The 26,333-nt window shown below is 49.4% G+C and overlaps 1 protein-coding gene across 3 annotated transcripts in view; it reads right to left on the bottom strand.

Moving 5' to 3' along the window:
• Window positions 1–387: 387 nt before the first annotated feature.
• The window catches only part of LOC125639503 (hyaluronidase-4), a 32,301-nt gene continuing 6,355 nt past the window's right edge, over window positions 388–26,333 (bottom strand). The window contains exons 1-4 of one of the 3 annotated variants that reach the window (XM_048856739.2): window positions 15,947–16,203; window positions 6,451–7,459; window positions 4,247–4,336; window positions 388–1,416 (exon numbers count right to left, since the gene is read on the bottom strand). In XM_048856739.2, coding sequence (XP_048712696.1) covers window positions 1,024–1,416; window positions 4,247–4,336; window positions 6,451–7,459; window positions 15,947–15,966 — 1,512 coding nt within the window. In that variant the 5' untranslated portion in view covers window positions 15,967–16,203 and the 3' untranslated portion in view covers window positions 388–1,023. Of the gene's footprint in view, window positions 1,417–4,246; window positions 4,337–6,450; window positions 7,579–15,946; window positions 16,204–26,333 lie in introns of those variants that run through there. The other 2 variants (XM_048856738.2, XM_075130605.1) reach the window with 2 other exon arrangements.

Raw genomic sequence — 26,333 nt, 5'->3', positions numbered from 1 at the left:
CCTAAGCGTCTTCTGATGCTGGACTACCTAAAATGGAGTCAGAGGCAATCTCCTGGTTAGGTGAGTAAAGAATTCCCACGACTCAAACCACTTCAGCCTTTGTTCAGGGGAAGGTACCCTGTGGGAAGAGAGTTTAGGCTGGGCTGTTTAAAGGTGCCTAAGGGAGGTAAATTCAAAGGGAGTTGGGTGGCTGACTGCCCTTGGAAAGTCTCCTCCCTAGTCTCATGGCGCTTCCTAGTGGACAGGAGTCCTCTTCAGTTAGCAGCTTTGCTGCCCATCTCCAAGGGGATTGCTCCAAGCTAGGCTGGAGATTATTCCTGGGGCAGCTTGCACTTCCAGGCTAGGTGGAGCAGTCAGGGGCCAGGCTTGTATGCCACAAACGTGGTATTCACATGGAAAATATTTAATTTAAAAAAAATCAGCCCACACTCTTAAAGAGAGGGAGAACACCACCACACACACATCCAGGAGTTAAAATAGCACCGGTCACATTGGGAAGGCACCTAAAAACAATCTGAGTAGGATAAGTCCACTCTGCATATAAATAGGAATGTATTTAAATATGTTTATGGTTCTTGAAGAGGCAAGAGTGTGGCTATTGGTAACTCTATTGTAAACAGCTAATCCTGACCAGCGTGATATTTCAAAAAGGAGCAATAGAAAACTGTTCTTTGTCTGGCTGTGATTCAGGAAAATTTGCACCATAAATATTTTTAAAGCTGCTTCTGTGCTGGTAGAAAGTCACTGAATTAAGTGAGGAATGTGATAGCACCCTGCAAATATTGCAAAGAATGCTGGGAAAAATCTACACTGTGTCACCCCCTTTGCGGAGGGAGGGGTCATGTACAGGGGGTCATGGGAGCTGGTGGGATTCACAAATGTCTGGAAACTTTCCAGACCTCTTGCCAATGCACAGAACCTGCTGCTGTTTTTCCTCCTTCCTTGTCATTCCTTTTTCCGGGGTTCACGTCATGTCACAGGCTTCACAAATTCACATGGAAAATAATTTGTTGCAAAAGTGGGTCACATGCCCCACGTCCATATTGCAGACATCACCACCATGGGGATGCCCAGGTCCCATGCCCAGAGCCGGTTGCTCTGCCCCTGGGAATGGCAGTGTTCCCCACTCCAGCCCTGGTAGCAGTGACATGTGAACTCTTGTTTCATCCTGTCCCTCTGCTGCGTGGTGAGGGCTCCTTTCACGGACACATGCGGTCCGTGGGTGGCTCTGTCCACTCGGATCTGGAAGGAGCTCGCGTCCAGGTGCAGGTAGCTGTCCGAATCCATCTTCCTGCGAAGGCAGCGGCCATGGTTGTTGCAGACAAACTGGCTGCAGAGTTTGGTTGCCTTGGTCACATTGATGATGTAAGGGCCTAAGGTGCCAGTCAGGTATTTCTGGATCTTTACACAGTTGGGCTGGAGAAGGAAAATTAAAGCAGTTATGCACCAGAGACAGGCTGTGCTATTCTAGATTCTATGGCCAGAAGAGAACCAGTGTGATCATCCTGCCTGACCACCCATATAACACAGGCCATAGGACTTCCCTGGATTAATTCTTGCTTCAAGTCCAAAAGCTGTGACTGAACTAGACCAGATCTTTTAGAAAAAGCATCCAGGCTTAACTTTAAAACTTCTAGTTCTAGAGAATCCACCACAACCCTTGGTATGGTTAATTACCCTCCTATTAAAAAAATGCCTTATTTCTACTCTGAATTTGTCTGGCATCAATTTTCAGCCATTGGATCTTATCGCTTTGTCTGCTATGTTGAAGAACCCTCTATTAAATTTCTGTTGCCCCTGTAGGTACTTATACACTGTGATCAAGTCACCCCTTCACCGTGATGAGCTAAATAGACAGACTCCAGGAGCTCAGTCACTGTAAGGCATATTTTCTACTCCTGCAATCATTCTTGCAGCTCTTCTCTGAGCCCTCTCCAATTCATCCACATCTGTCTTGAATTCAGGACACTAGAACTGGGCACAGTATTCCAGTAGCTGTCACACTGAAATTACTTCATTGCCAAATAGAAAGGTAATATAACCTCCTACTCCAAGAACCATCTCTGCAGGACCTCACAACAGACAACCCACTTGATGATGATTCCCAAGTTCCAAAATGTAATTAAACAGCTAGCCAGCTTTTAATCAATTTAACATGTGCCATGCTGATTTTGTATCATTCTAATTTCTTAATCAAAATACTATGTGGTACCAAGTCAAATGCCTTACATAGGTCTAAGTATAGAATATCAACTCTATTTATCAGCCAAACTTGTAATGCAGTATCAAGTTAATATCCAGTTAGTTTGACAAGAGCCATTTTCCATAAACCATGTTGATGGGCAGTGGTTAAATTACCCTCCTTTAAATTCTTTGAGTCCCTTATCAGCCATTCCAATATTTTGGTTGGGATCAAATTCTGGGTGACAGGCCTATAATTAGTTGGGTCACCCTGTTTTACCCTGAAATACAGAAACAATGTTAGCTTCCGTCCAGTCTTCTGGAACTTCCCCGGTATTCCAAGAGTCATTAAAAAATCAACATTAAGGGTCCAGAGAGATCTTTTAAAAGTATTGGGTGGAAATGGGCTGGGTCTGCTGATTTTAAGAGTGCCTGGCTTTAGGGGGTGCTGTTCAATAGCCGCCTTCATTTAGAATGGAAAGTATTCCATAATCATCTGATATCAATACATCATCTGGCTTGTTCTCAAATACAGAACAGACATATTTTTGAATAGTTGGGCCTTTTCTGCATTACTATTGACAATTCTACCATTTCCACCTAGTAATAGCTGAATACCATTGTTAAGATTTCTTTTGTTCCTGATATTTAAAAATCTCCTTGCTGTCCTTAACTCTTTTGGCAATAGATTTCCTCTCATGGTTTTTTTGCTTCCCTTATCAATCTTCTAAAATGTCTGGCTTCTAATTTACATTAATTGCTATCACCGTCCCTTCTTTTTTTCCTATTTGTTATTAGATTTTTTTTTTTTTAAAGCAGTGTATTCTTTCTCAATTGTGGAATTGAGTAATCCCATTTGAAAATGTAAATTACTTTTAATTTCTCTCCTCAGGGTTGTTGTTGTTAGTCTGCTAGGAGTACCTAAAAGACCTCAACTGGGCGCAGGAGCCCATAGCGATCCAGCTGAGGCCTCTTGTTGCTGCTGGAAGACTAATAACAAGCAATTAAGGAGGATGTTAAACAGCAACTACTAAAGTTAGACATCTTTAAACCAGCAGCTCTTTATCATTTGCATCCATTGTTGATTTTTAATAAATCTTGGAACAGGGACCAAGCTCCATGGGTCTGGAAGAAAGCTACTGTTATGCCCGTACTGAAGAAGGGTTAATGGGATGAGCTGAATAATTGTAGGCCTGTCAGCCTGACTTCAATTCTGGGCGAATGGCCGTTGTATACTCTGTTAATAAAGAATTAAAAAGAGGGGATCAGCGTGGGTTTATGGCAAATAGATCATCCCAAGCTAACTTGCCAGGCCCTGCTCTGAAGAATTTAATAATAGACAAGACAGCCAAAGGCAGTGCTGCTATCCTCATGTTGCAGAGGGGAAATTGAGGCAAGGAGATTAAGTGACTTGCCCAAAGTTACATGGGGTCTCTGTAACTGCCCTGGAAATTGAAGCCAGCTCTCCTGAGGCCTAGTTCAGTGCCTTAAGCAAAACACCAGCTTCTCTTTTTATTTAATGGGCTGTAGTTCCCTTCACAGCAAGCTGTCTGCTCCAATTCCAAACCGGTGTACCAGGCTGCAGTTAACCTCCAAGAGCTGTTTGCTTGCCCCTGTGATGAGCTGGCAGGTCTCAGGCCAGCCTCTTGTGAAAAAAATGTTACCTTAAACCCTCACCCACCTTCTAGCAACAACTGGCATTTAGCTGGCAGGGGCCGGGCCCCACCTCAGCCCTTAAGAGTAGGGAGCGTTGGTGCAGGGAGCTCACTTTCAACAGCCTACTCAGTCCTTGGCCAGTTTGCTGCCACTGCTGGAAGCTGGATCTGCCCCGTGTCGCCCCAAGCACTCCTAGGGCCAGCTCAAATGTACATAACAGCAGTGCTCAGGGGGAGGTGCATCCAGCCCCCTGCTGCTAAGGCAGGGAGGAGCTATGGGGTGTTCATTTGGGGGGCAAGTAAAGGGCCCCAATCCCAGATGCAGGTGTGCATGCATGCCCCTTGTCGTCTCCCCCCCCCCCAAAATCGCGCAAACAGCCAATGGTAACTCCACAAGCAGCCTTTATTACCTGGTTGCGAGAATATTCCACACCTCCCCAGAGGACAATCCCGTGAGCCCCCATGGCTGCTGCCTGCCCGATTGTGTACACCAGGTCTGTCTGCAACAAGAGAAACCAGCAGCCCAGTGAGAACACCAAGCACAGAGAAGCTGGCTGGGCAGCTGAGAGAGTCCGGCAAAGCCAGGCCCACGAGCATCAAGGTGACTCAGTTCCTTTCCCTGTTCTGCTGCCAAACAGCAGCGAGGCCCTGTGTAGGGGGTTACTGCCTGGCAAGTGCTCAGTGGTGGTCAGGGCAGGACCCTCTCTGGGGTTGTGATAGCCCCCTCTAGGGCAGGATATCAGCTAGGCCTCCTCCCTTTCATTGTTCGGAGTGCGAGTCCAAACCACTTTGGGCCCTCAGGGGAGGGAAAGGCAGAAGGGCTCCAGGTTGCAGCCTGGAGTGAGTTTTTAAGACCCAGTGACAGGTGCCCATGAAGAATCGGGGTTTCTAACGGCGCTGCTGTACGGTGTACAACGGCTCACGCCGCGCAGCTGGCCTTATTCTAGCTCTAGCCCCCACTGCAGCATGAAAGCACGACGGGGCCGAGCCAGGGTCCGGGCAAAGTGCTGGGAAATGGAGCGTGGGGTAATAGGCGTTAAGCATTGACTGAGTGTGTAGAACGCTGTATGCAGGGGCGGGACAAGTACTCATGTGAATTTACGGAGGGTGAGTGAGCAACCGTGCTGGAAACAGGAGCTCGCTTTCCACAGGACAGGGGCAGAGGGGGCAGCAGAGGTGCGCAAGGCTCCCTATGGCAGCCCGCAGCTGTGCCTGAGCCAGGAGTTGAAGGGGCCATGAGTAGGAAAGAGGGGGGAGATTAGCTTCCGTAGCCCGTTCGCTCTGTGGCGTTCCAGGGTGGAAAACTAGGAACAGCTTTGGGTCAGTCCCTGTCTGCTCCAGATTTGAACCAGTAACCTGAAGGTAAATGGTTCTGTAGCACCCTGCTGATCCCCCTGAGCGCATTCTTTAGCCGGTTGTAATTAGCGATACCTTGACCCATTCAGAGCTTCCGTGTAGACAGCTGTTTGTCCAATGCATTGGGCCTGAAAGATTCAGCTGGAAAGCTCGTGAGCCCTGGAAGGCCTGCTTTTGGCTCTTCCGCTCTTGGTCCCAGCCTTTAAATGCTGTTAGATTAACTTTATCAAACAGCAAGAGAGGCTTGGTGGAAGATTAGGGTGAGGGCTGGCGGAGCAAGGGATCTTATGTTAATTGCCCCACTTTGACCATCCATCTTTATACTCTCTCTCCCCCCGCCTCAGCTCTGAAAGATTGACAGTCTGCAGCATGTGTGAGACCGCAGATGGACAGGGACTGAGGGGGAGCAAATGGAGAACCCTAGATAGACAGGTTGGGTCTACACAGAGGCTACTGTATTTAATCGAACGTTCCCACTGATGCTCACCTAGACTTCTGGCAAAGCTGCAGTGTAAACAAGACTGGAATCACTTTTAACACCATTTGAGTTAAAAAACATGCAGAAAAACAAAGCTAAGCAAAAGGGTGGTAGAAACAGCTCCAGCCGAATCAAGGGAATTTCTGATGAATTTCCCCAGTGCAAGCCAAGAAACTTACTTAGGCAGCAGCTGGGGCTTCTGCATTGTCAGGTTGCTAAGAGGCAGAGTGGTGGTTACCCTCAATCCTGCTGGCTTCACGCTGATCCCTAGCACTGTGCAGGATTGGGGGTAACCACCGCCTTTGTTAGCTCAGTTATGCAAAGGCTAAGGCCAGGCCCATGGGATGGCTGGAATCCTCCTAGCAAGTGGTGTTTGCTAGTTGGGGTCGAGTAGGGATTCATGCCCAAGCCAGGACTGGGAGTTAGTCATTAGTGGGGATAGCAGAATTTAAAAAGGATCCCTGACCCCATGGTGGTGCAGTGCAAGCATCCTGGAACCCTGCTCACAGTGGCTGGCATTTAATGTGGGATCAGCCATGATGGGGACAGGGGAACGGCTAGGGGGGAAACCCCATCACATGAAGCTAAACTCTTCACATGGAATTAAATTCCTGATGGTCCCTTCCCGTTCCCCCAGGCCTGCCTGATGCACAAAGCAGTGACCTGCTCCTTCCCAGCGCCGTCAGGGCTGAAGGTCCTGGACTTGCTCCCTACTGTTGACAAGTTGCAGGGGTTGCTATGCCCAGAGAGTGGGAAGGAGGAGGAGGGACGGTATCTCACCTGGGTTAGCTCCTTCAGGGTGTAGCTGTAGAAGGGCCGGGCGTACGCGAAGACAGGCAGGGAGTGGTTGGCAGAGGGCAGCTGAGCCACACGCAGAGCTTCACTTAGCTTGGCCTGCACAAACTTCTTGCCCTGCGGGGAGGCTCTCAGTACCTCCTCCATGTAGATGGAGGGGTAGAGCGCCTTGCTCTGCTCCCACAGCCACAGCAGCTTGTTGTTGCGCTGCACCTCCACCTGGGGGCAGCCCCCAGTGAAGTTCTCAAAGTCATCCCAGTAGTGGTAGTTGTAGCATTCGGGGAAGAGGTAGTAGCCCCACCAGCCGCCGGGGCGCAGCAACTGCGCCAGCTTGAGGGTCTCCACCATGAACCTGGCCGCAGCCGTCTCAAACTCCCACTTAGCCTCCAGCTCCACCTGCTCGTCGGGCCAGCGTGGGTTCCTTTGCCTCACCAGCTGGGCGGACATGGCCCGGTAGACGTTCTTCTTGTCCCAGTTCCGGATCCACTGGGGCCTCCAGTTCTCCCAATCGATCACGGACAGGCCAGCGAAGGAGGCCGAGGGCATGGTGGCGGCGATGTCGCTGGCCATCTTGTCCAGGTGGTCCAGCAGGCTGGCGTTCTGGGGACAGCCGCCATTGACGGCCACGGGCGGCGTGGTGGTGTTCAGGTAGTAGGGGTACAGACCCAGCTGGTCATAGTAGAAGATGGTGACGTTGCCGCCTGTGAAGTCTTCCTGCGCGTTCACCAGGAGGCTGAAGGAAGCCACGCTGAGGGGCACCTCATAGGAAGTCCAGCACCGAGCCGTTGGCGCATTCCAGGCCACCAGAAAGGGCCGGTCTGGCACAATGGGGGGCAAGGATGGCTTTAGGTTATGACCCCTAGGCAGCTCGGGGCACAGGAGCAGCAACAGCAACATGGTGTGGTGCATGGGGCACTTATGTCGCCTGAAGGCCGGTGAGCTCCATGCCAGGAACCTGCCCAAGCTGGGCCTCACTGCAGTTTGCTCCACTCCGCTGTAAGAAGGGTGGAAAAGAGAGTCAGTCAGTCCAGGAATGTGGGCAGGAATCTGACAGCTCATCCCAGACTGGGCCTGGCAGGGGAAGAGAAGGCCAGGTAATCTATACCTCAGCAAACCATCCCTCCCTCCAGTCAGGCATCCTTCCCTCCCCACCACCAGGCACGTAGCTAATTACAGCACATTAGCTCATGGGCGGATGGGGATGCCTTCCCAGCCCTCTCAGTGATCTGCTTCTGCTGCTCTTCCTCCCCTTTGAGGAGTTGTACGAACGCATGACCCTTATAGCTCTGCTCCCCACCCAGCCCCCTTCTGCAGTGCTCCCTTTAGCTCCTCCTCCCACAAATGGACCTTGGCCCAGATCCTCATAGGCATTTAGGTGACTAATTCCCATGGGCCCTTTCACCTTTGTTACCTTGCTCCCCGTGCTTGAGGAGGCCTCCCCATCTGGTGCCCCCTAACTGCCCCATCTCACCTCTTTGAGATACACTCCCTCCCTTTGCCTCACCACCTCCCATCTCCTCTCTGACACCAGCTGCGCCCACACCTGACCCTAATCTTTCACTCTGAGTTAGCGTCAGCATCCCAGGGCAAAGGCTGCCTCTCTGAGCGCTTGTGAAGCCCTGCAGACGGGGATGGTGCTACAGAAAGCACAATACAACCCTGTTCTGGGTTGGCTCTCTTGTTTCAGGGTGTCGCTTCTCTTCACGGGGAGCTAGTGGCAAAGCATCTGTCTGGTCTCAAACGTTGCTGTTCTCCCTGGCCTGGAGCGGGAAAAGGGCTCCCCAAGGGAACTGTTAGTTTGCAAATTGCCTCTGCGCCACAGGCTGCCCTCCTAAGTAAGCTCATTTGCAGAGCAATTCAATTTAAATGTGCATGGATGAGCGAGGGATGCTCTTCTTCTGGCGCTGGGGTCATTGATCAGCTTGCAATTCACGCAGGCTGCTAAGCGCTAGGCTGTCTCTGCCCCGCCTGCCCCCAAGCCACTAAGGCCCTGCTGATCTACTAGGGCAGGAACCAAACCACCCACCAACTGGAATGCCGCCCCACCAGTGTTCAGGGGCTTGCTGAGCATAGCCCTGTACCACCAAGGCTCTGACTAGATCACCAGACACAGGGGCACGCCAACTCTGTAAAGCAAAGGGGTTAGTGGGATGGGTCCCGCTGGGATGATTCACAAACTACTTTGCAAACCCCATTAGTCTGTGTTCTTTCCAAAGCCCTGCCCCCTGTGCAAGGTGCCAAGAGCCCCCTCTCAGGCTCTGAGGGTCCTCAGCTCTCACCCCAGTCAGTGGGAGTGGAGAATGCCTTTCAGGAGCAGGCCCTTAGAGAAGAAAATCTGAGCTCACCTATATCTAATTTAAGCCTTGTTAGCACAGTTTGTGCAGCCCTGTGGTTGAAGCCTCTGCCTTGTTCTGCAGGGGCAGCAAGTTCATATTCTATTAGGGGTAGCCTTTATTTTAATACCTCAGCCACCCCATCCATCAGCTCTTCCCCCGTCCCCTCAATGTTTGCACCAGGGGCTGCTCCCCTCCTGCCTTTTCCTGTGAGCCTTCCCTAAGATTATCTCTGCAGGGAGGGTGGTTAGGGGGCAGGAGGGAGAAACTGTCCTGAAGTTTGCTGTCAGAGAGAGAGAGGCGATTGCCCTCAGAACTGCAAAGTGTATTAAACCCGTCATTAATTAGCCGAACTGATGAGGAACCTGCCTGGCTCCCACGAGGCAGGATTTACTCAGCAGAGCAGCAGACACGATTGGTTCAGGGAGAAAAGAACAAGTGGCTGCCTTAATTAGAATAAAACAGCTGGGGAGTGAGGAGATTCTGACCCCCCAATTCTGGGCTGAGAATTCCCCTTGTACAGGTGGTGTGGGGCCAGTATAACATAAGTGTATGCAAGGAACCTAGTAAGCTCTTCCTATCTAAATTCCTGCTTTTCTGAAACAAGATTCTGCAGCCAAATCTCAGCGTCAGATGGCCAGAAAAACTCACTCTGGAGGAGGACGAAACAGAAACCGATAGGCAGGAAATTCCGGACTGAAAATGGAGATGGTTAGGACATACATGGAGGAAAGAGCAGAACAACATACCTGGGCAGGTGGACGAGAACCCCCAGATCAAGAGGTGACTAGACCAAGGATAACATGGAAACACACAATAGAGGCAGAATTGAAAGCTATCAAAACGACTTGGGAAGAAGCTAACACTGCAGCAGACCAGCAAAATAGAAGGCAGTGGTGCAGCCACCGTGTTCTGCACAGAACAGCGAGGAAGAAGATGACAAGCTGCAGGGCCTGGAGTTGGGGGCGGGCGGGGGGGGGGGGGGGTAGGGGGGGATTGGGTTCTGAGCTCCAGCTGCTGCGGATGGCAGTTGTCAGGGTTTACAAATGTGAAAGTTCCTCTTTGCTGGCCCCTGGGATTCACAAGCCACAAAGGTGGCATGAGCCAGCCATCACAGGGCAGTTAGGCCAACTGGCCTGGTGGGCCCTACGATGGGGACACTTGTCCACTGAGGTCACTGAATTCATTTTGCCCACCCCAACAGACAGACATCAGCTGGTGATGACTTGCAGTCACTGTTGGCTTGTATTTGAACTAGTACCCTAGAGGTGAAAAATTCTATAAGCCAGCTATCTGCCAATCCACAGAGCTACCAGCTCTCCCTGAAATAGACTCATGTAGTGAATACATGTAAACATAGGAGAGTCTGAGCCGGCATCCTCAAGCCACACTCTCAGTGTCGCATCAGCATAGCTGCCCGCTCAGAGATTTTGCCTTGCCCAGGTAATGCTTGTGCAAAAGTTGGAAGGACTCTCCCGTTTCCCCCTGTACCGGGATTCCCAGCTGCATGTGCAGGACATCAAAGAACCGTCCGTTTATTCTAGGCACAGTCTGCCTGTGTGACCTCCTGGATTACTTTGTCCTGCAGGAGAGGGGGACTGGCAGCCTGACACTTTGGCCACAGGTAGCGCTGTCTGCATGTGACAGGCCCATAGCTCTTGAGCAGCCTCACTACTCAGTGAGCAGCTGGAGGTTCCTGCCACTCACGCAGCCGCTGTGTCAGCAGATGTGATCCCCTTGCTGCTTAATTACAGCATGCAAACTGTAATGGAGCAGCGGCGACTCCCGCAGATGAGACCCAGAACCCCTGGCAGGTTCCTGGTGGAGTTAATGATAGCAGAGTAACCATGGCAACCACCGTCTTCCCTCCTCTCCAGCCCCCCACCCCCTTAGGAAAGCTTTGTGGAAATGTAGGTTAGCTGGGGAGAACGAACCGCTCCATGCCCATTAGTGCTCTGAGGTGCGCGATGCCGATAGTCAGGGCCCCGTTTTTTCCTGTTTCATTCTACCGTAAAGTGAAAGGCCTGATTCTGTGAGGTGCTGGGCGTCCCCTGAGCAATCTCAATGCTCAGCAAAGCCAGGAGCAAGACAGGGAGCTCAGCACCCTCAGCCACACACTCTCCACTTCTAAACACCTGCCCAGGAGCGGAATGAGCAGCAGCCAAGGAGGAAAAGTTGCTCTCAGCTGCGCCTGGGGCAGGAACTCCAGGAGCAGTAGCTGTAATGCCAGGGGGCTTCGACCGGGGATGATGGGGGTGGAACAGAGCCTTCCTCCCTGAGACGTGCAGCCAACGGTGGGGAGGGGGTACAAAGAGGAGGCATACGATCCCACAGGAACGGTTATCTGGCCCACATGGGGGGATACAGGCTAAGACTCACCTGGATGCCCTTTGAAGCGTCCTTTAATCTGTGGTGAAATCTGTGGCTCAGGAGTTCAGGTCTTTTCACAGAGGTTCAAGAAAAAATACTGGATTTGCCTCTGGAAGGAACTGCTGTCTTTGGTGCTAAGACAGACGAGGCTTTAGAGACGTTAAAGACCCCAAGAACTACAGCATTAAGGGAGGTTCAATCATCTCTAGACTGTTCTCAGTGGTAGCAGATGACAGAACAAGGAGTAATGGTCTCAAGTTGCAGTGGGGGAGATTTAGGTTGGATATTAGGAAAAACCTTTTCACTAGGAGGGTGGTGAAACACTGGAATGCGTTATCTAGGGAGGTGGTGGAATCTCCTTCCTTGGAAGTTTTTAAGGTCAGGCTTGACAAAGCCCTGGCTGGGATGATTTAATTGGGGATTGGTCCTGCTTTGAGCAGGGGGTTGGACTAGATGACCTCCTGAGGTCCCTTCCAACCCTGATATTCTATGATTCTATGATCTCCTCACAGGAAAGCCACAAGGAGCAGTTTCAGCAATTAGCTTCCAGGCATGGCTACCAGCAGCAGCCCAAGCAGTCTGGGAGGGCTTCACATACCCCTCAAAGGAGGCAAAGATCTCTCTTCTTGGCTTTGCCTGCCTCCGTGACAGATGGTGCTAGATCAGGGGTCTTGGAATGTACCAGAGGATCCTAAATCAGTTATAAAAGATTTAGATCCTCACATTTGAAAGGTGGAGATGTTCAAATGGAAGGGGGCTACAGCAAAGCTGTATTTTTATGGAGAGATTCTCGTCTATTCCTTAGCCTCCCCTCATCACCAAAGTGTCTGAGCCCTTCCAGTAGTGCATTAAGTGACTTGACTTATAGCTGGTTTTCTCTTCTTCCTTTCCCTTCCTTCCTTCCCAGCTATAAAGCCAATTTAATACCAACAAACAAACTGCCTCTAAAACAATCCAAACCACCTGAAATTTTACATGCCACAATTCATCCTGAGGGAGACTACGTCTGGAAAGGTTGGGACAAAACTCACAAAAGGCATTTTGGAGATGCTGAGGCTATAGATTTCACCTATGCACTTTCAGACCATTTTTCCAATGGCTTTTTGCCTCATTCTCTCTCAGTGTACAAACATCAGACTGGATTTATGCCGATGCCCTTTGGTAGGAAAAATGCTTTGGGCTGGTTTTGGGGGAGAGATAGCAGTTATTTTGATGCTATCACATAGGGTGTTGTCATGAGCCCTAAGCCTTGAACCTTAGTCTGCAGGATCAGACCTTCTCCATGCACTCCACTTGGCAGCCTGCTGATAACTGCTTACCTAGGACCCATCAACCCCAGCCCGAGTCTGAGGCTCCACCCCTAAAACCCTATTGGTGGAGTCCCAGAGCAGCTGATTGGCCTGCTGACCCTACTTAAGCCAGCAGCAGGAACAGGAATCTGTCTGAACAAGTGGAGGTCCACCCTGCTCCTGCTCCCTGAGCTTGACTTCCTGGCATCCCATCCCGACTTGACTCCTGGTGTTTGACTTGTGGTTCTGATCACCAGTTTGTCTCATGCCTCTGACCTCCCGGTATCCTGACCTGGCCTGACTCTGGTTACCGATTCGTGGTTCTGATCTCAAGTTTGTCTCCTACTTCTGACCTGCTGGTAGCCTGAATCAGCAGACTCTCGACTCCTGTCTCATGACTGTGGACTCCAGCTCTGACCACTAAGTCTGAGCTGCCCATGACCCAGCTGTGACAGGTGCCTTCACTGCAGAGTTAGCCTAGGTGGCTGGCCCCCAGGTAGACTGAGCACCTAGGTTAGCCTAGCCCAGGTGTGAGCAGCCACACTACAAAGTTGAACCCAAATTACTGTGTTCTGTGTATTGTGCTCTTGCTGACAGAACTGGGTGGGAAATGGTTTTCCTGACCCACAGGGATTTTAGAGCATTTGAAAAATATTCCCCTCCTGAACTGGGACGGGCAGTCAAAATCTTGAAAATGTGCCTGAACAGAAACCCTGGAAAAAATGCTGGTTTGGATCTTTTAAAATGTTTAAAATGTTGATAACTTTGAAACATTTCATTTTGTTCCATTTAAAAATGTAACTAAAAATTAAATAAGAGTTCAAAAGGTAAGTCGCTGCGAACCCGAAGTCGGACTGTTTCCTTCCAGAATTGTTGAAATGGGCTATTTCGACATTTTCCAAAACTTTTCCCCCCTAATCTGCCTTCCTATATCAAATAAGTCATTGAAAATAACATGATCCTGCGGGAAGTTTCAGGTTTGATGAATTTGCATTTTTTGACACAATTTCTTTTTACAAAAGAATTCCTGACACAGCTCCACTCACTGGTCCCCACTCCCTTCTGTGCGCTGCTAGGAATTATGGGAAACACCCCCAGGGTTCTGTGTGCTGCAGAAACCTGAGCTACTGCATGAGTCTTTCCCAGTGAATTGTGGGAGAACTTGTCTGTCCTTCTGGGTACATGGGGGAAATAGTGGAGGACTATCAGCACTCACGTAATTTAGCCTGCTTCCTCGCTGCAATGCTGGCGGATCATCAGCCCAAGTGGAAAAGGAACCCAGGAAAAGGAATCCATGCCCCAGCTAGTCAGGGCTGAAAGCATCACTAAACTCAGGTGAGCTTTTTTGTGTCAGGAGGCAGGGTTGAGGGGCAACACCTGGGTAAGACACTTCTGTACATTCCAGAACACCTGTATTATATACACCCATCGATTTGATGCATGCTTACCAAGGCATCACTATCACTTTGTAAAGTGTCTGTGGCCAGACACCTCTGGCCATGGTAGTGGGTTGGTGTGATCCAACCTCACCCATCGATCACATGGGCTCATTAAGATATCAGTACTTTTGTGGTCAAGAGTCTATGTGATGGATGGATACTGCTGTCTCTTTCTGGGTGTCCTTGTTATTAAGTATGGTGCTTCTGGAGGAGCAGAGTTAGGGTTGTTTGGGTGACTCTGCAGGCCTGTACTTTGGAACGTTGTTGTAAAGCAAGCCCTTCTCTTGGATTCTCAAGGTGCTTGTCTCACACACGTGGGTTTGAGAAGAGTACAGTGTTCTCTAAAGGGCACTTTGAATGCAGGGACAGATTCTTTCCCCCTAAAGGCCAGGCATAATGAAGATTTTTGCCTGGGGTGATATTATAAATGCACAAAATGACCCTCAGCAGTCTCCCGTTTTCCAGTGGGAAATCCCCTAGCTCCTCTGCCATTGCTCCACACACATCTCTTACAGAATAGCTCTAACCTCAGCCTAACAGCAGCGGCAGCTAGAGTGTTTGTGGCCATTGGTGTATGGTTTTTAAGGGGACAGCTGCATGAAAACTCTGGAATACCATTATCCACTAACAACCTCTGTGCTTTTCACCACCACATCTGTCCCTCTGGATGAGCTTCTCTAGAATTTTTTCCCAGGGAAGAACACAGATTTGAATACTACACATGCTCTACACTACACACCAGCTGGAACAGCCAGATCCTGTGCTACTCAGCAGAATCTTATTTCATGCAAGCGTACAAAGGAAACAAACAAATATCTCATCTCTTTAAAAATTATTTCTTTCATTCTTATTTCACCTATTCCCCAGCTTTTTCCATATAAGGTGGAAAGAAGAAAAATTATTTAAAAGAAAATTGCTATGTGCTAAGGTTCTCTCTGAATTAGATTATTGTATGAAAAACCAAAACTAAAGAGCTGTTGTTTTAACAATAATTGCTCAAGTTTAGAGGGACTTATGATTTTCCTTGTTTAAAAAAAAAAATCAACATTAAGTATTTCTTGTGTCCATGAAAGATATTCAGGACCAGAATCTGAGCTTATTTAAAACCTGGTGTGAATCAGGAGAAAGGGCACAGAAGTTAATAGAGTTACATTGGTATAAAATTGGAATCAGATCAGAATCTGGTCCCTAGAAGACAAATGTTTAACGACAAGTTGCTTAAACGTAGCAAGAAAACAACATTATTTTCACATCAAGTAATAATTTTTTTAAAAACAGTTGTCCCTGATTTTTTGCTACACCCTCACTTGGGAGATCAATAAAAAGCTGTTTGTAGCCAGAAACGTATCTGCAATTCCTATGGGGGAGGAAGTCATACAAAGGTCAGGAAGCTATGGCCAGAGTGTCATCATATATTTAGCAAATGATAATGCAAACTGCACCGGGATGGGGGAAAAATCTATAGAGGAAGGAAAAATGCATTGCCTAGTCTAGGAAGTTATGGCATGTTCACAACCAGGGAAGAGAAAGAGACAGTTTAGAGGAGAGGATGGTAATCTCCCTGGCTCCCCCTTTGCGCTCTATATCACAGCATACTCAACCACCGATCTATGCAGCTAATTTCCCCGGCCCCTTCTCTGTGTAAATCTTATTTCCAATTTCTCCTGGCTCTTAAACTCACTTACTATGCACAGCACTTGGACAGAGAGCAGTGGCGGGGTGGAAATCGCCTCTATCTGCCGGATGTGTGTGTATATATGAGAAAGAGAGAAACATCCTGGGTCGTTGAAAAACTTGCACCTCTTTCTCACCCTTCCCCTCCCCCTCTGCCGATGGATGGGGTAATATCCCTCTCCCATCTTATTCTCAGCTGCCCTTGGGCCAGGAGCTGGAAGAGAACTGCTGATGCTGTGCAAGCTCCGACAGGTGAATCCTGAAGGTTTCAAGCGCAGCCCTCGCTCCTTCGCCTTTGAAGAAAAACAATGTAATAAAATAACCCAGCAGGAAAATGAATGGAGAGAAAGAAAGAGAGAGAGATGGATTCACCTACCAGAGGGGTTTTGCAGCCATGGCCGTGAGCTTGTCCCTGCGCCCCCTTTTTCCTCCCAGCAGTGCCCTGACCACTTTAATGTGCTGTCCTTCAAATTTTTTTTTTTTTTAAAGCTGAGACCTGGAATATCAAGGCACCTGCTAACCCAGCTCCCAGGGTGGGTCCACTCTGGCTTGCACTGATTTCCCAGCTCCCAGGCTGCCCAAGGTAGCTCAGTGCCTCTCGTCTGCACCACTTTCAGATGCATTTGCAGATGAGTTTTGCACTGAGAGCCACTAAGTAGGTGATGCTAAGACCATCAGAACTGCAGGGGAGGGGGGTCTACCTGTGGCTGCCCACCCCTGCCTTTGAAGTGGTACAATCCATGTCTGTGTGCTTGCTAGAACAGCTGTGTTTATGAGTACCTCCTCCAGGCTATCCTCATGCTTGACTGTGGTGTGTGTGTTCATTCAGTGGCACGGAGACTCTACTACGCTCAGCTCATTCAGTCCCTGGTTTGCAGACGGGGAGGGCAGCGCTGTCTCTCCATGCCCACCTTTCCCCTGCTCTTCCTGGAAAGTGGCCTCCCGCCTGCATGCCTGGGACTGAGAATAGGTTGGTAGGCAACCATCTCGACAGGTTAAAAACCAGAGGGAACCAATGCTCAGTCTATACACTCTAGGTGCTTGGCAGGTTTTGGACACGTTCTAGATGGTAAGGGGGTTTCATATAGTCTGGCTCAACCATGATAAGTGATTCTGACTGGCCTGGGTCCCTGGATATCTGCTCCCAGGGGTCCCAGATCAAATGGGCTCTGTTTCCAAGTTTATTTCTAACTATGAGCCAGCCAGCCCCACTAACAGGAATGAAAAGCAGCGACATCGCATTTCTGTCTCCTCTGACGCTGGCGGAGCGGACTCCCAACTCACATGGGGAGCTGGTATTTCAGTAAGATGATGCTGTTTGGACACAGTCCCTTTTCAGAGTAGAACCAGGTGCTGTCAGAACAAAGTGTATGAGATCATTTAAAGCTGAGCTGCTCTTGCTAGGGAATCTGGGGCTTTTTTCTGCATTGTCTCCAGAGTGCGCAGATCCCTTCAAGCCAGGGGAGAACAGCTAAGCTGGTTCTTTGTGAATGACTCTGAGTGGCTGGGGCTCACGTGCTCATGGCTTGCCCATTGATGCTACACGTTCATTCACACGCCCTGCTAATGAACTCCTGCCCATTCCCTCCCTTTACGCTGCAGGGAGTTGGTGTGAGGGTCTAGCGGACTGGAGTGCTAACACCTCAGCACTGGCCTATTTTACTTGTGCCAGTCTGTTAACCCTCCTCACTATTGAGGGATTTCAGAGAGGCCATTGAAGCACAGCGGGCTGCTGGTCACAACTGTCAGTTGCTACAGAACTGGGCTGGATTTGAAACGCAGCCTAGAGATGAAATCCTTGGTAGCCCATTGCCAATCTCCTGAGCCATCAAGCTGAAGGAGCATACCCTGCTCTTTAAGGCACAGTCCATGGCCCAGAGCTGCACTGGCAGTATGTTGTAAGAGCCCTGGCAGGTATTTTGCAGGATACCGCTCAGAGCTGCCCAGCACATAAGGGGAAGGAGCAGGGGATCCAGTAGGGGGTGCAACAACTTACTCCACTGGTGGTGCCAGTCCTACTCCAGGGTGCCATAGCTGCACTGCCATCTGCTCTGTTTGAGGTGCCATGCAGCATCAGGGACAATGGGGTGGCTGTGGCCCCTGCTCTCCCCACTGTGCAATGACCCTTGGCCCTCACAAGAATCACACACGGTGTGAGGGGAAAGTTCCTTGGCCCAGAGCCTGAAAAGTATTCCAGTGAACTCAGTGGAAGTGAGGAGACTAAATTCCTTTGAGGATCTGGGCTCTTATGCTTCCTGGAGCCTCCAGCTGCATGGCCTCTTATGGGCCAGGCATTGTCCTTCCCCCACGCTGGACTGCCATCCTCACAGATGCCCCTGAGTTTGCTGGCTATGATTTAACACCCCCTTTCTGAACAGGGACACTTGGGTTTTACATCATGTTTGAAACAAAAAAGTCTTAGCTGGGTTATGATCCAAACGTATTACAGAATCTCACTTGCTTTCCCCCCCAGACATGGGTGAGTTATTTTGGGCTCCTCACTGGGGCTGGAGAGTGCAAATAGACTGGTTGGACATGTGCGTTTGTTCCCAGTCAGGTTCAGTGTCATGGTCTGGCTCTCACACACTAGCACAAACTGCATTCAGGTTGCGACCGCTGCAGGGGAACATTTCATTCCACGCTGAATAAATCTGCTTCTTCTAAAAATATAAATGATTGGAAACATTTCTACTGGGCTCAAGCCATGTCAAGCATTACTTGTACTGCCCCTAAATCTGGGGCCTAAATTGAGTTGGTACTGTCTCTTTAATGGAAGTCCCAGGAATATTGAACTATGCCATGATCACCAGCGCTGTGCCAAATGAGAGCATGAGTTGCTGCCACCTGACACAGGTTTAAATAATGAAGTGCTCTATTTAACTTGTATGAATGTCTTTGTATAGTATGGTCTTCTCCCTCCCTGCCAAGGAAATGCTGTGAAATGATAAGGCAGAGGATAACTGTCTCTGGTGGTTCCTGACAACATCCGCCTAAACTCTGCTCATGATCAGAGGGGCAACCACTCTAGAGGGTCTCTCCAACTAGCTTCATCCAGGGACACATGGCTTGCCCATCACCAACAATGGCATGGAGTGGGTTGGCTTTTGTGGGTTACAGTAGCTTGCTAGTCACTAAGTCAGAATCTTCATTGTGCCAAGAGGGGCATTCACTGGAAGTCAGCAGTGCAGGACAATATTGGTCAGTGAGGTGGGACAGAATTTGTCCCTGCTGGGCGTTGAACTGTGGATCCAGTGTTGAGCTAAAGGAGAATGTCCATAAGCTGACGGCGGCTCCAGCATTAATATCCCCCAAGTCTTCAGCTACTAGAGGGCAAGGCAATGACAACACTTCCAGGAAAATCAGACCCCAAGAGGAGCAAGCCAGGAATTAATACTATTAGCACAAGCTGTGTTCAACTGTACAGTTCTCTACCAATGCAAGAGTGATGCACATCATCCATCAGTCCTGCCCTCCAGCATGTCGGGGTTCCCACTGTAAGAGAGACAATAACACCTTTGTCCAAGAATTCTTCACAGCTCAGTGGGGGAAAAGGAGTGGGAGGTGGGAAGCTGTAGATGTAGCCTCAGAAGCAAGAAAGAAGAGAGCCGCCCCACATTTGTGAGAAGCAGCTGGCTAAGCAATCTCTTGAAACCCACACAGAACAGCCCCACCTGCTGCGCTTCATTTCACAATCCAGTGCCATCCAAACAAGAGCGATTTGCTCTCTCCTCTGGGCTCCAGGGTGCCCTTATTTTAATTAAACAAAACAAAATTTAACAAGCTTTTTCTGGGAGGAATGTATGGTAAGAGCATGAGACCCACGCACCCCTTAGTGTCTCTAATGTCTGACCCACCTATAATGCTAACCGTGCAAATCCCCCTGACACAGACAGTGCATGAACAACCTGCTACACTTTGCCCGATGGCCTCTGATGATTTAACCTACTAAAATTCAAATATCTTCCTGGCCGTGAGGAGTTAAGGGAGGGAAGCAAGTAAGTTCAGCTCTATTTGATTTAAAGATATCCCTGACTGAAATGTGGGCAGCAGAACTGAAGCTCTTTGATTATTGTCAGACCCAGTTTGGCCTAGACCCGGTCATGCTGTCCCAGCTGCTAAAGGGCGAACAGGGAGATGAGCTGCCTCCTCCACTGGGGCTGAGTAGAGGCTCTGCAACAGCTGGGATCAGAAAAAGGCTGCAGGGTAGCAGTGGCTGAGGAACTACTGAAATCAGGGCCCTTTAGCAATGGACTATGGGAAGCTAGCCAGGTAGCTGGACCTTCAGAGGCAGAAGCTCACAGAATGAGTCTGGGAAACAGCCTGCTGGACAGGTGTGGTCAGAGGCAGGCAGGCACTTGGAGAAACTGGTTGCAACTTCTTCACACAGGGCCCCTGAGGTGTGGTTCAGCCTGGGTTCCCCAGCAGAGGAGTCAGTGGGGCCTGAACCCCAAGAGGTGGAGTCTGTTGACCCTTTGCTAAGATTACTGGCCTCCTGACCTATTAGACTCTTTTCTGCCCTGAGATGGGAGACAGAGACTATTAACCACCTGGCTGGAGGCATAGCAAGGAACTACCAGCCATGGATTAAATGGTGATTGGCTAAATAAAGGGGAAACTTGGCCATCACCATGCTCAACAACAAGGAGCTACCAGAGACTGACAGCAGCTCCAGATAGACCCCAGTTCATGCCAATTAAAAATGGCCTACTCTGCATGGCCTCTCCATCATGGGGAACAGAGCGGAGCAATGACTTACAAAACCCAGCCGTGGGGCTCAGAGCAGCTCTGCAGAATGCTTCCAGCCCCCCATCCTGTCCAGCAGCAGCCCCTCTGCTCTCACTCTGACTGCTTGTAGGTCAGGGTGTGGGGAGGGCTTGCAAAGGGCAGGCATGAGGGTTGGCTGCACTCTGCACCATTATCCTTCCTTGTACCTGGGAGGATTTCACAGTGGAAGATCAGCTGCAAAGCCCATTGAAGTCCATGGGAGTCTTTCTGTTGACTAGGATGGGGTTTTGACCAGGCCCTATGCCAGCAGTGTTATCAGAGGGGTGGTACTGCCCCACCACCAGTAAGGCTGAGACTCGCTTACTGTTTAACAGATGCTATTTCAAAGTGCTCCACGGGCTCAGTCACAGTGTCTTGTCAATTGCTGTACCTTATGGGGAGAGTGTTCAAAACTTAAGGTAACTTGAGCAAGGGGTTCCCAAAACAGAACCCCCTTCAAAAATGTCACAACAAATGTTTATGGTTCTTATAACATTTTTGGTTCACATCCTATCATGGCTCTGCTGCCACGCTCCCAAAACTGGGATAGCAGCACCCTATGGTGACTGATCTCAGCTCAGGTCTGGCACCCACTGCCCCTTTGGGGAAGCAACGTTTAAAAGAAAAGAAGTACTTGTGGCACCTTAGAGACTAACAAATTTATTTGAGCATTAGCTTTCGTGAGCTACGAAAGCTTATGCTCAAATAAATTGGTTAGTCTCTACGGTGCCACAAGTCCTCCTTTTCTTTTTGCGGATACAGACTAACAGGGCTGCTACTCTGAAACCAGTGTTTAAAAGGTTATTCTACAAGGTGGCTTGAGCCAAGCTGATGAGCCAGAGAAAGTCACTTGGGTGTGTGCAGCAGGACTGGCACTCTGGTACAAGCCAGCGTGTTTGCCAGTTGCCTGACATCAGAATAAATGGTTGGCTCAAGGTGACGTGCTGTGGTTTTGAACCCACCCAGTATCCATGTGCTCTGAGTCTGACCCCTGCCCTTAGCAGCTCTCTGAGAACATTGGGAATGTTAGTTGCTCTGTACCTGCCTTCTACAAAACTTGCCTCTTGCAAGTTTAGCCCTAAGGTCAAAGCTTCTGTTGAGACCTGATATGTCAAAGTGTCCTACAACCCACATTATTATTCAAATTTTATTTTAGAAGTATTGTTAGGGAAAATAGCATTAATTAAATAGATGGAAGCTGAAAGACTCTAGTGAGCAACAGCATTAGGGCAATGTAATCATGCTGCCTGCTCCACACCCCCGTCCTGAATGGTGGGACTGGGTGTGATCAAAGAAAAGCAAGTAGCTGTGATTCTCATCAATGTCTGCATGATCAAAGGGGTTGCTGAGCATCAAGAAAGGCACCCATAATGAAAGACCTATTCTAAGGACTGGCATGTGGTCAACATTGACTGTTTTCAGTCGAAACACTAACATGTTTATCATGAAAAATAAATGGCTTTCTGGAACAATTCATCCAGTCCACACAAACCAAGGAGTCTTAGGGTGATTGGCACCTTTTAGAGGGAGAGCACGCTAGTGCATCTGGGCTTATTACCTGCTGTCCTACTAGGCTTAAGGGATGGCACCTGAGTCTTATAAAGGGGGAGACAGCTGCCAGGTGGCTGGTAGATACTTGCAGGCACTGTGGAGAGTAAGAAGATTCCTGCAGGGCCCTAAGGCAACAGAGGAAAGATACTAAGGGGGAAAGCCTATGGAGAAGGCCATGCTTTAGGTAAATGGTGTATTTTTTGTTTTTTTTTTGGGTTGCTGAAACACTGAACTCCATAGATACATCCATGCAGAGCCTTATATACACAATTAAGAACAGATTGTTCGGTCTTATTTTCAGCTCCTGCAGTGTGAAGAGGTTGCAGTAAGGTCTTTAAAGGCAAGGCCATTATCCAGTCCAATAAACAGAGAAGTAAAGAAACCACCAACCTTTAGTCCTGTTTGTAAGCCCTGGTCTACACTAGGACTTTAGGCTGAATTTAGTAGCGTTAAATCGATGTAAACCTGCAACCGTCCACACGACAAAGCCCTTTATTTCGACTTAAAGGGCTCTTAAAATCGATTTCCTTACTCCACCCCCGACAAGTGGATTAGCACTTAAATCGGCCTTGGCGGGTCGAATTTGGGGTACTGTGGACACAATTCGATGGTATTGGCCTCCGGGAGCTATCCCAGAGTGCTCCATTGTGACTACTCTGGACAGCACTCTCAACTCAGATGCACGATTGTTTGCCGTTGCTCTGATGCAGGGAGGGGCGACTGACGACACGGCTTACAGGGTTGGCTTACAGGAAGTTAAAATCAACAAAGGGGGTGGCTTTACATCAAGGAGTATTTCAGGTAGGACTTCACGGAGGGTTCCAATAAGAAATGGTGCACCTAAGTTATTGTTCTTATTGGAACAAGGAGGTTAGTCTGGCCTCTGATTGATACATGGCTAGATTTACCTCGCTGCACCTTCTCTGTGAGTGACTGCAGTATGACCTAGAGGAATGAGTCCCCTAGACAGGGGGCAGGGTTGCAAATGAGTACAAAACAAATCTGGTCTATTTCTGGTTTTGATACACTCCATCTATCTTTCACATCTTTGGCTGGCAGCAGACGGTGCAGAAGGACTGCATGCCATCCACCTTCCATAGCTGCTCGGCAGAAGATGGTACAATAGGACTGCTAGCAATCCGTATCACCTGCCTGCTCACCATAAAATGGTTCAATAGGACTGACTGCAGGACTAAAGAGAATGACCTGATCAAGTCACTCCAAATTTAGTCCCTGCACCCATGTCTGCCCAGGCGCTCCTGATCGACCTCACAGAGGCGACCAGGAGCACCTCGGACATGACGATGACGGCTACCAGTCCTATTGCACCGTCTGCTGCCACAAGGCAATGGGTTGCTGCTGCTGTGTAGCAATGCAGTACCGCGTCTGCCAGCACCCAGGAGACATACGGTGACAGTGAGCTGAGCGGGCTCCATGCTTGCCATGGTATGGCGTCTGCACAGGTAACTCAGGAAAAAGGCGCGAAACGATTGTCTGCCCTTGCTTTCACGGAGGGAGGGAGGGAACGGGGGCCTGACGATATGTACCCAGAACCACCCGCGACAATGTTTTAGTCCCATCAGGCGTTGGGATCTTAACCCAGAATTCCAATGGGCAGCGGAGACTGTGGGAACTGTGGGATAGCTACCCCCAGTGCAACACTCCGACTCTAGCCTCGGTACTGTGGAAGCACTCTGCTGAGTTAATGCACTTAATGCACTTAGAGCATTTTCTGTGGGGACACACACACACTAATTTCTAAAAAAAACCGACTTCTATAAATTCGACCTAATTTTGTAGTTTAGACATACCCTAAGAGGAAGCTTCTGTATTGGATAAAAGATGAGTAATAGTTGCTATCAGGATCTGAATAATTTTTAAAGGTGAATCAGCTTCGTATGTTTGAAGTCTAGATACATAATGAATCAGCATGTTAAGCACATTGCAGGCAACATGTGCAACAAGGAAGACAAACCCTCAGGGAGGAGGGGCTGGGACCAGCTGAGACTGCAATGAAGACTTGGTAAGTTTGAGATTTATTTTAAAAGACTTTGTGCAGGACTTAATCAAGTGGATGCCAGCAGGGAAATGTTCTGAATATCTGGACTGTTTGGCCTTTGTACAGGGCCCTGAGTGAAGGGGAAACTGAGGCCAGTTTGGCAGAAACATGCTGGCCAGAAGGGCGTGCTACAGGGCAGGCATGCCGTTTGACGCAAGTGTTCACATCTATCAATTTCACTCTTCAAAGTGCTGTATTTTCTGTTAGTTGAGTGGCCCTTTTTAAAGCAGTCATAGCAAACGAGATACAGCCCCCCCCCCCCCCACAAACGGCCATAGAAAAATCAAGCTGTGCACAGGCTACACTAAACCTTAAATATACTTTGACCCAAAAGACTGGATTGCTGTAGAATTTTTCACCCCGGTTAAAATGGAAATTTAGGTGTAACCTTAACTGGGGTATGCTACTGCCCCACATAACATTGATATGTCATGCTGGGGTAAGGGGTAGGGTTAGGGGTGCAAGCTGAGGTCATTTAGTCAAAGGATTCCCAAGATAAAAACCGCTCCCTCCCCCCCCCCATTAAATTAATTAAAGATAGCTTTAAAAATAAAAGTGCTGTAAAGTCCACATGCAGAGGAAGATTGTCTTGAAAACTGGTATGCCACAGCTGAGGCTGGGGTAGTGTTTGTGGTGAAAATTTGGGATCATTAGATTAAGGAGTTCTCATTATTCAATCCCTCACATTGAGCATCTTTAAATTTTCTAAAGGCTCTGTAATCCTCATCTGTCATAAGATCACTGCTGTGCCATAACAGGGGCAAACTGGGAGTCATTTGGGCAAGGGTATCCTCAGATTCAGCTCCCCAGTAAGCAGCTGATCTTAACATACAGATTGCTCTAAACCCCAGTTACGGTACAGGCCAGCCTCCTACAACTCTGTATTTCCTGGCTTCCGGACGTTTGAGTCTAGGTGCACTTAATGTGCTGGAAGGCGACAAACCGAGGTGGGTTAGGGGCTTGTGAGGCCCTGGGCCAGAGCAAGTGGGGGCCCCCTCTGTACCCCTTCTGCCTGCAGCCCCCCTGTCCTCCTGAGTGCTCCTGCCCAGGGGTGGGGTCAGGGCGGAGGGCCTTGCCCTGCTCCCTGGCAGGAGCGCTGGGCAGCCGGAGAAAAGCAAGCCCCTGCGTCCCGACCCTGCTCCCCGGCAGGAGCACTGGGTGAAGCGGTGCAGGTTGGGGTGTGTCCCTTTTTCCAGGGCCACTGGGCACAGGCCCCATTAGCCTAGTTGCTACAAGGCCCAGCTGGTCGACCTGAACTCCCCGTTAATGATGGTTTGGGGAAGTGAATGATCACTTTGAAACCGATCTAGCGACTGCCTCCTGGAGAGGTGGGTTAACGACAGCAAATGGGAAAACCCCGTGCCTGCTTTAGGAAGCAGCACAGCTCCAGCGCCATAGATGTAGGATGAGAAAGCAGGAGACAAATAAAAAGAACCTGGAATCTGGTTTTAAGACAATCTCATGATTTTGGGGGTGCGGGCTGACCTGCTTCTCAACTTTTGACTCCTCCTGCAACTGCTTTGTACTTCACTAGAAAGCAATCTTCGGGCTCCTAGTGATGGGCCAGATAATAAATGCGTAGGTGTGTGAATGGCAATGCGCTTCCATGGGAGTGGAACCCGCCTAGGGCTGCGAGGGTGGGAGATGTGGCTACAGGAATGAGAGCTTCCTGTCCAGTTGTGGTTCTCTTGTCTCCCCAGGACTGGGAGGGATGGAAACTTACTGGGAACTCTGAACCGTGGGCTGGTATCTGGTATTAAAGCGGATCTTGGAGAGCACAGCTATGCAAAACATTTCTAGAGGGAGAGAGTAATTTCCTCAATCAATTGCAGCCAACAATATTCCGCTGCCTTTGTGTGCCAGGCGATTCCCTTTGTAATGGAGATCTCCTCTTAACAGACGTCTGGAAATGCAGCTGTTTAGGGAGTTAGTTTCACATAATAACAGAGAGAGACTGCAGCCAAGTGCTCTCTGCCAGGAGTGAGGCATAAATCTGCCAGGTGATCAGGCTGCAGCAGAGCAGGGAAAGCACCCAGCAAAGAAGAGGCATGTCAAGTAGGGTCAGGACCTCTGGGTTGTCTTCCCGGCTGTGCCGCGGCTGTGTGACCTGACAGGTCGCTTCCCCTCGCAGTGCCTTGGTTTCACCAGCAGCACTGTGGGGCGAAAAGCAGTGACAAATGCAGCAGTTCTGTCTGCACGTTGCCTTTGATTTCAGGCCTCGAGGATTCGCTCCCCTCCTAGGTGTCCCTTGAAGTTTGGTTTCCAATGAACCCACAATCTCATGTCAGCGGGCTACCTCTCGAAACAATCAATGTATCGTAGGGATGCAAAGCCATAAATCAGCTGGCGTTCGCTCGGAACTGAGCCCAGGTAGCTGAACTGTGCTAAA

Source organism: Caretta caretta, chromosome 7 (assembly GCF_965140235.1).
Source record: "Caretta caretta isolate rCarCar2 chromosome 7, rCarCar1.hap1, whole genome shotgun sequence".
In the NCBI taxonomy this organism is placed as follows: domain Eukaryota; kingdom Metazoa; phylum Chordata; order Testudines; family Cheloniidae; genus Caretta; species Caretta caretta.
Note: the sequence above shows the minus strand (reverse complement) of the source record. Positions and strands in the feature narration are given on the sequence as shown.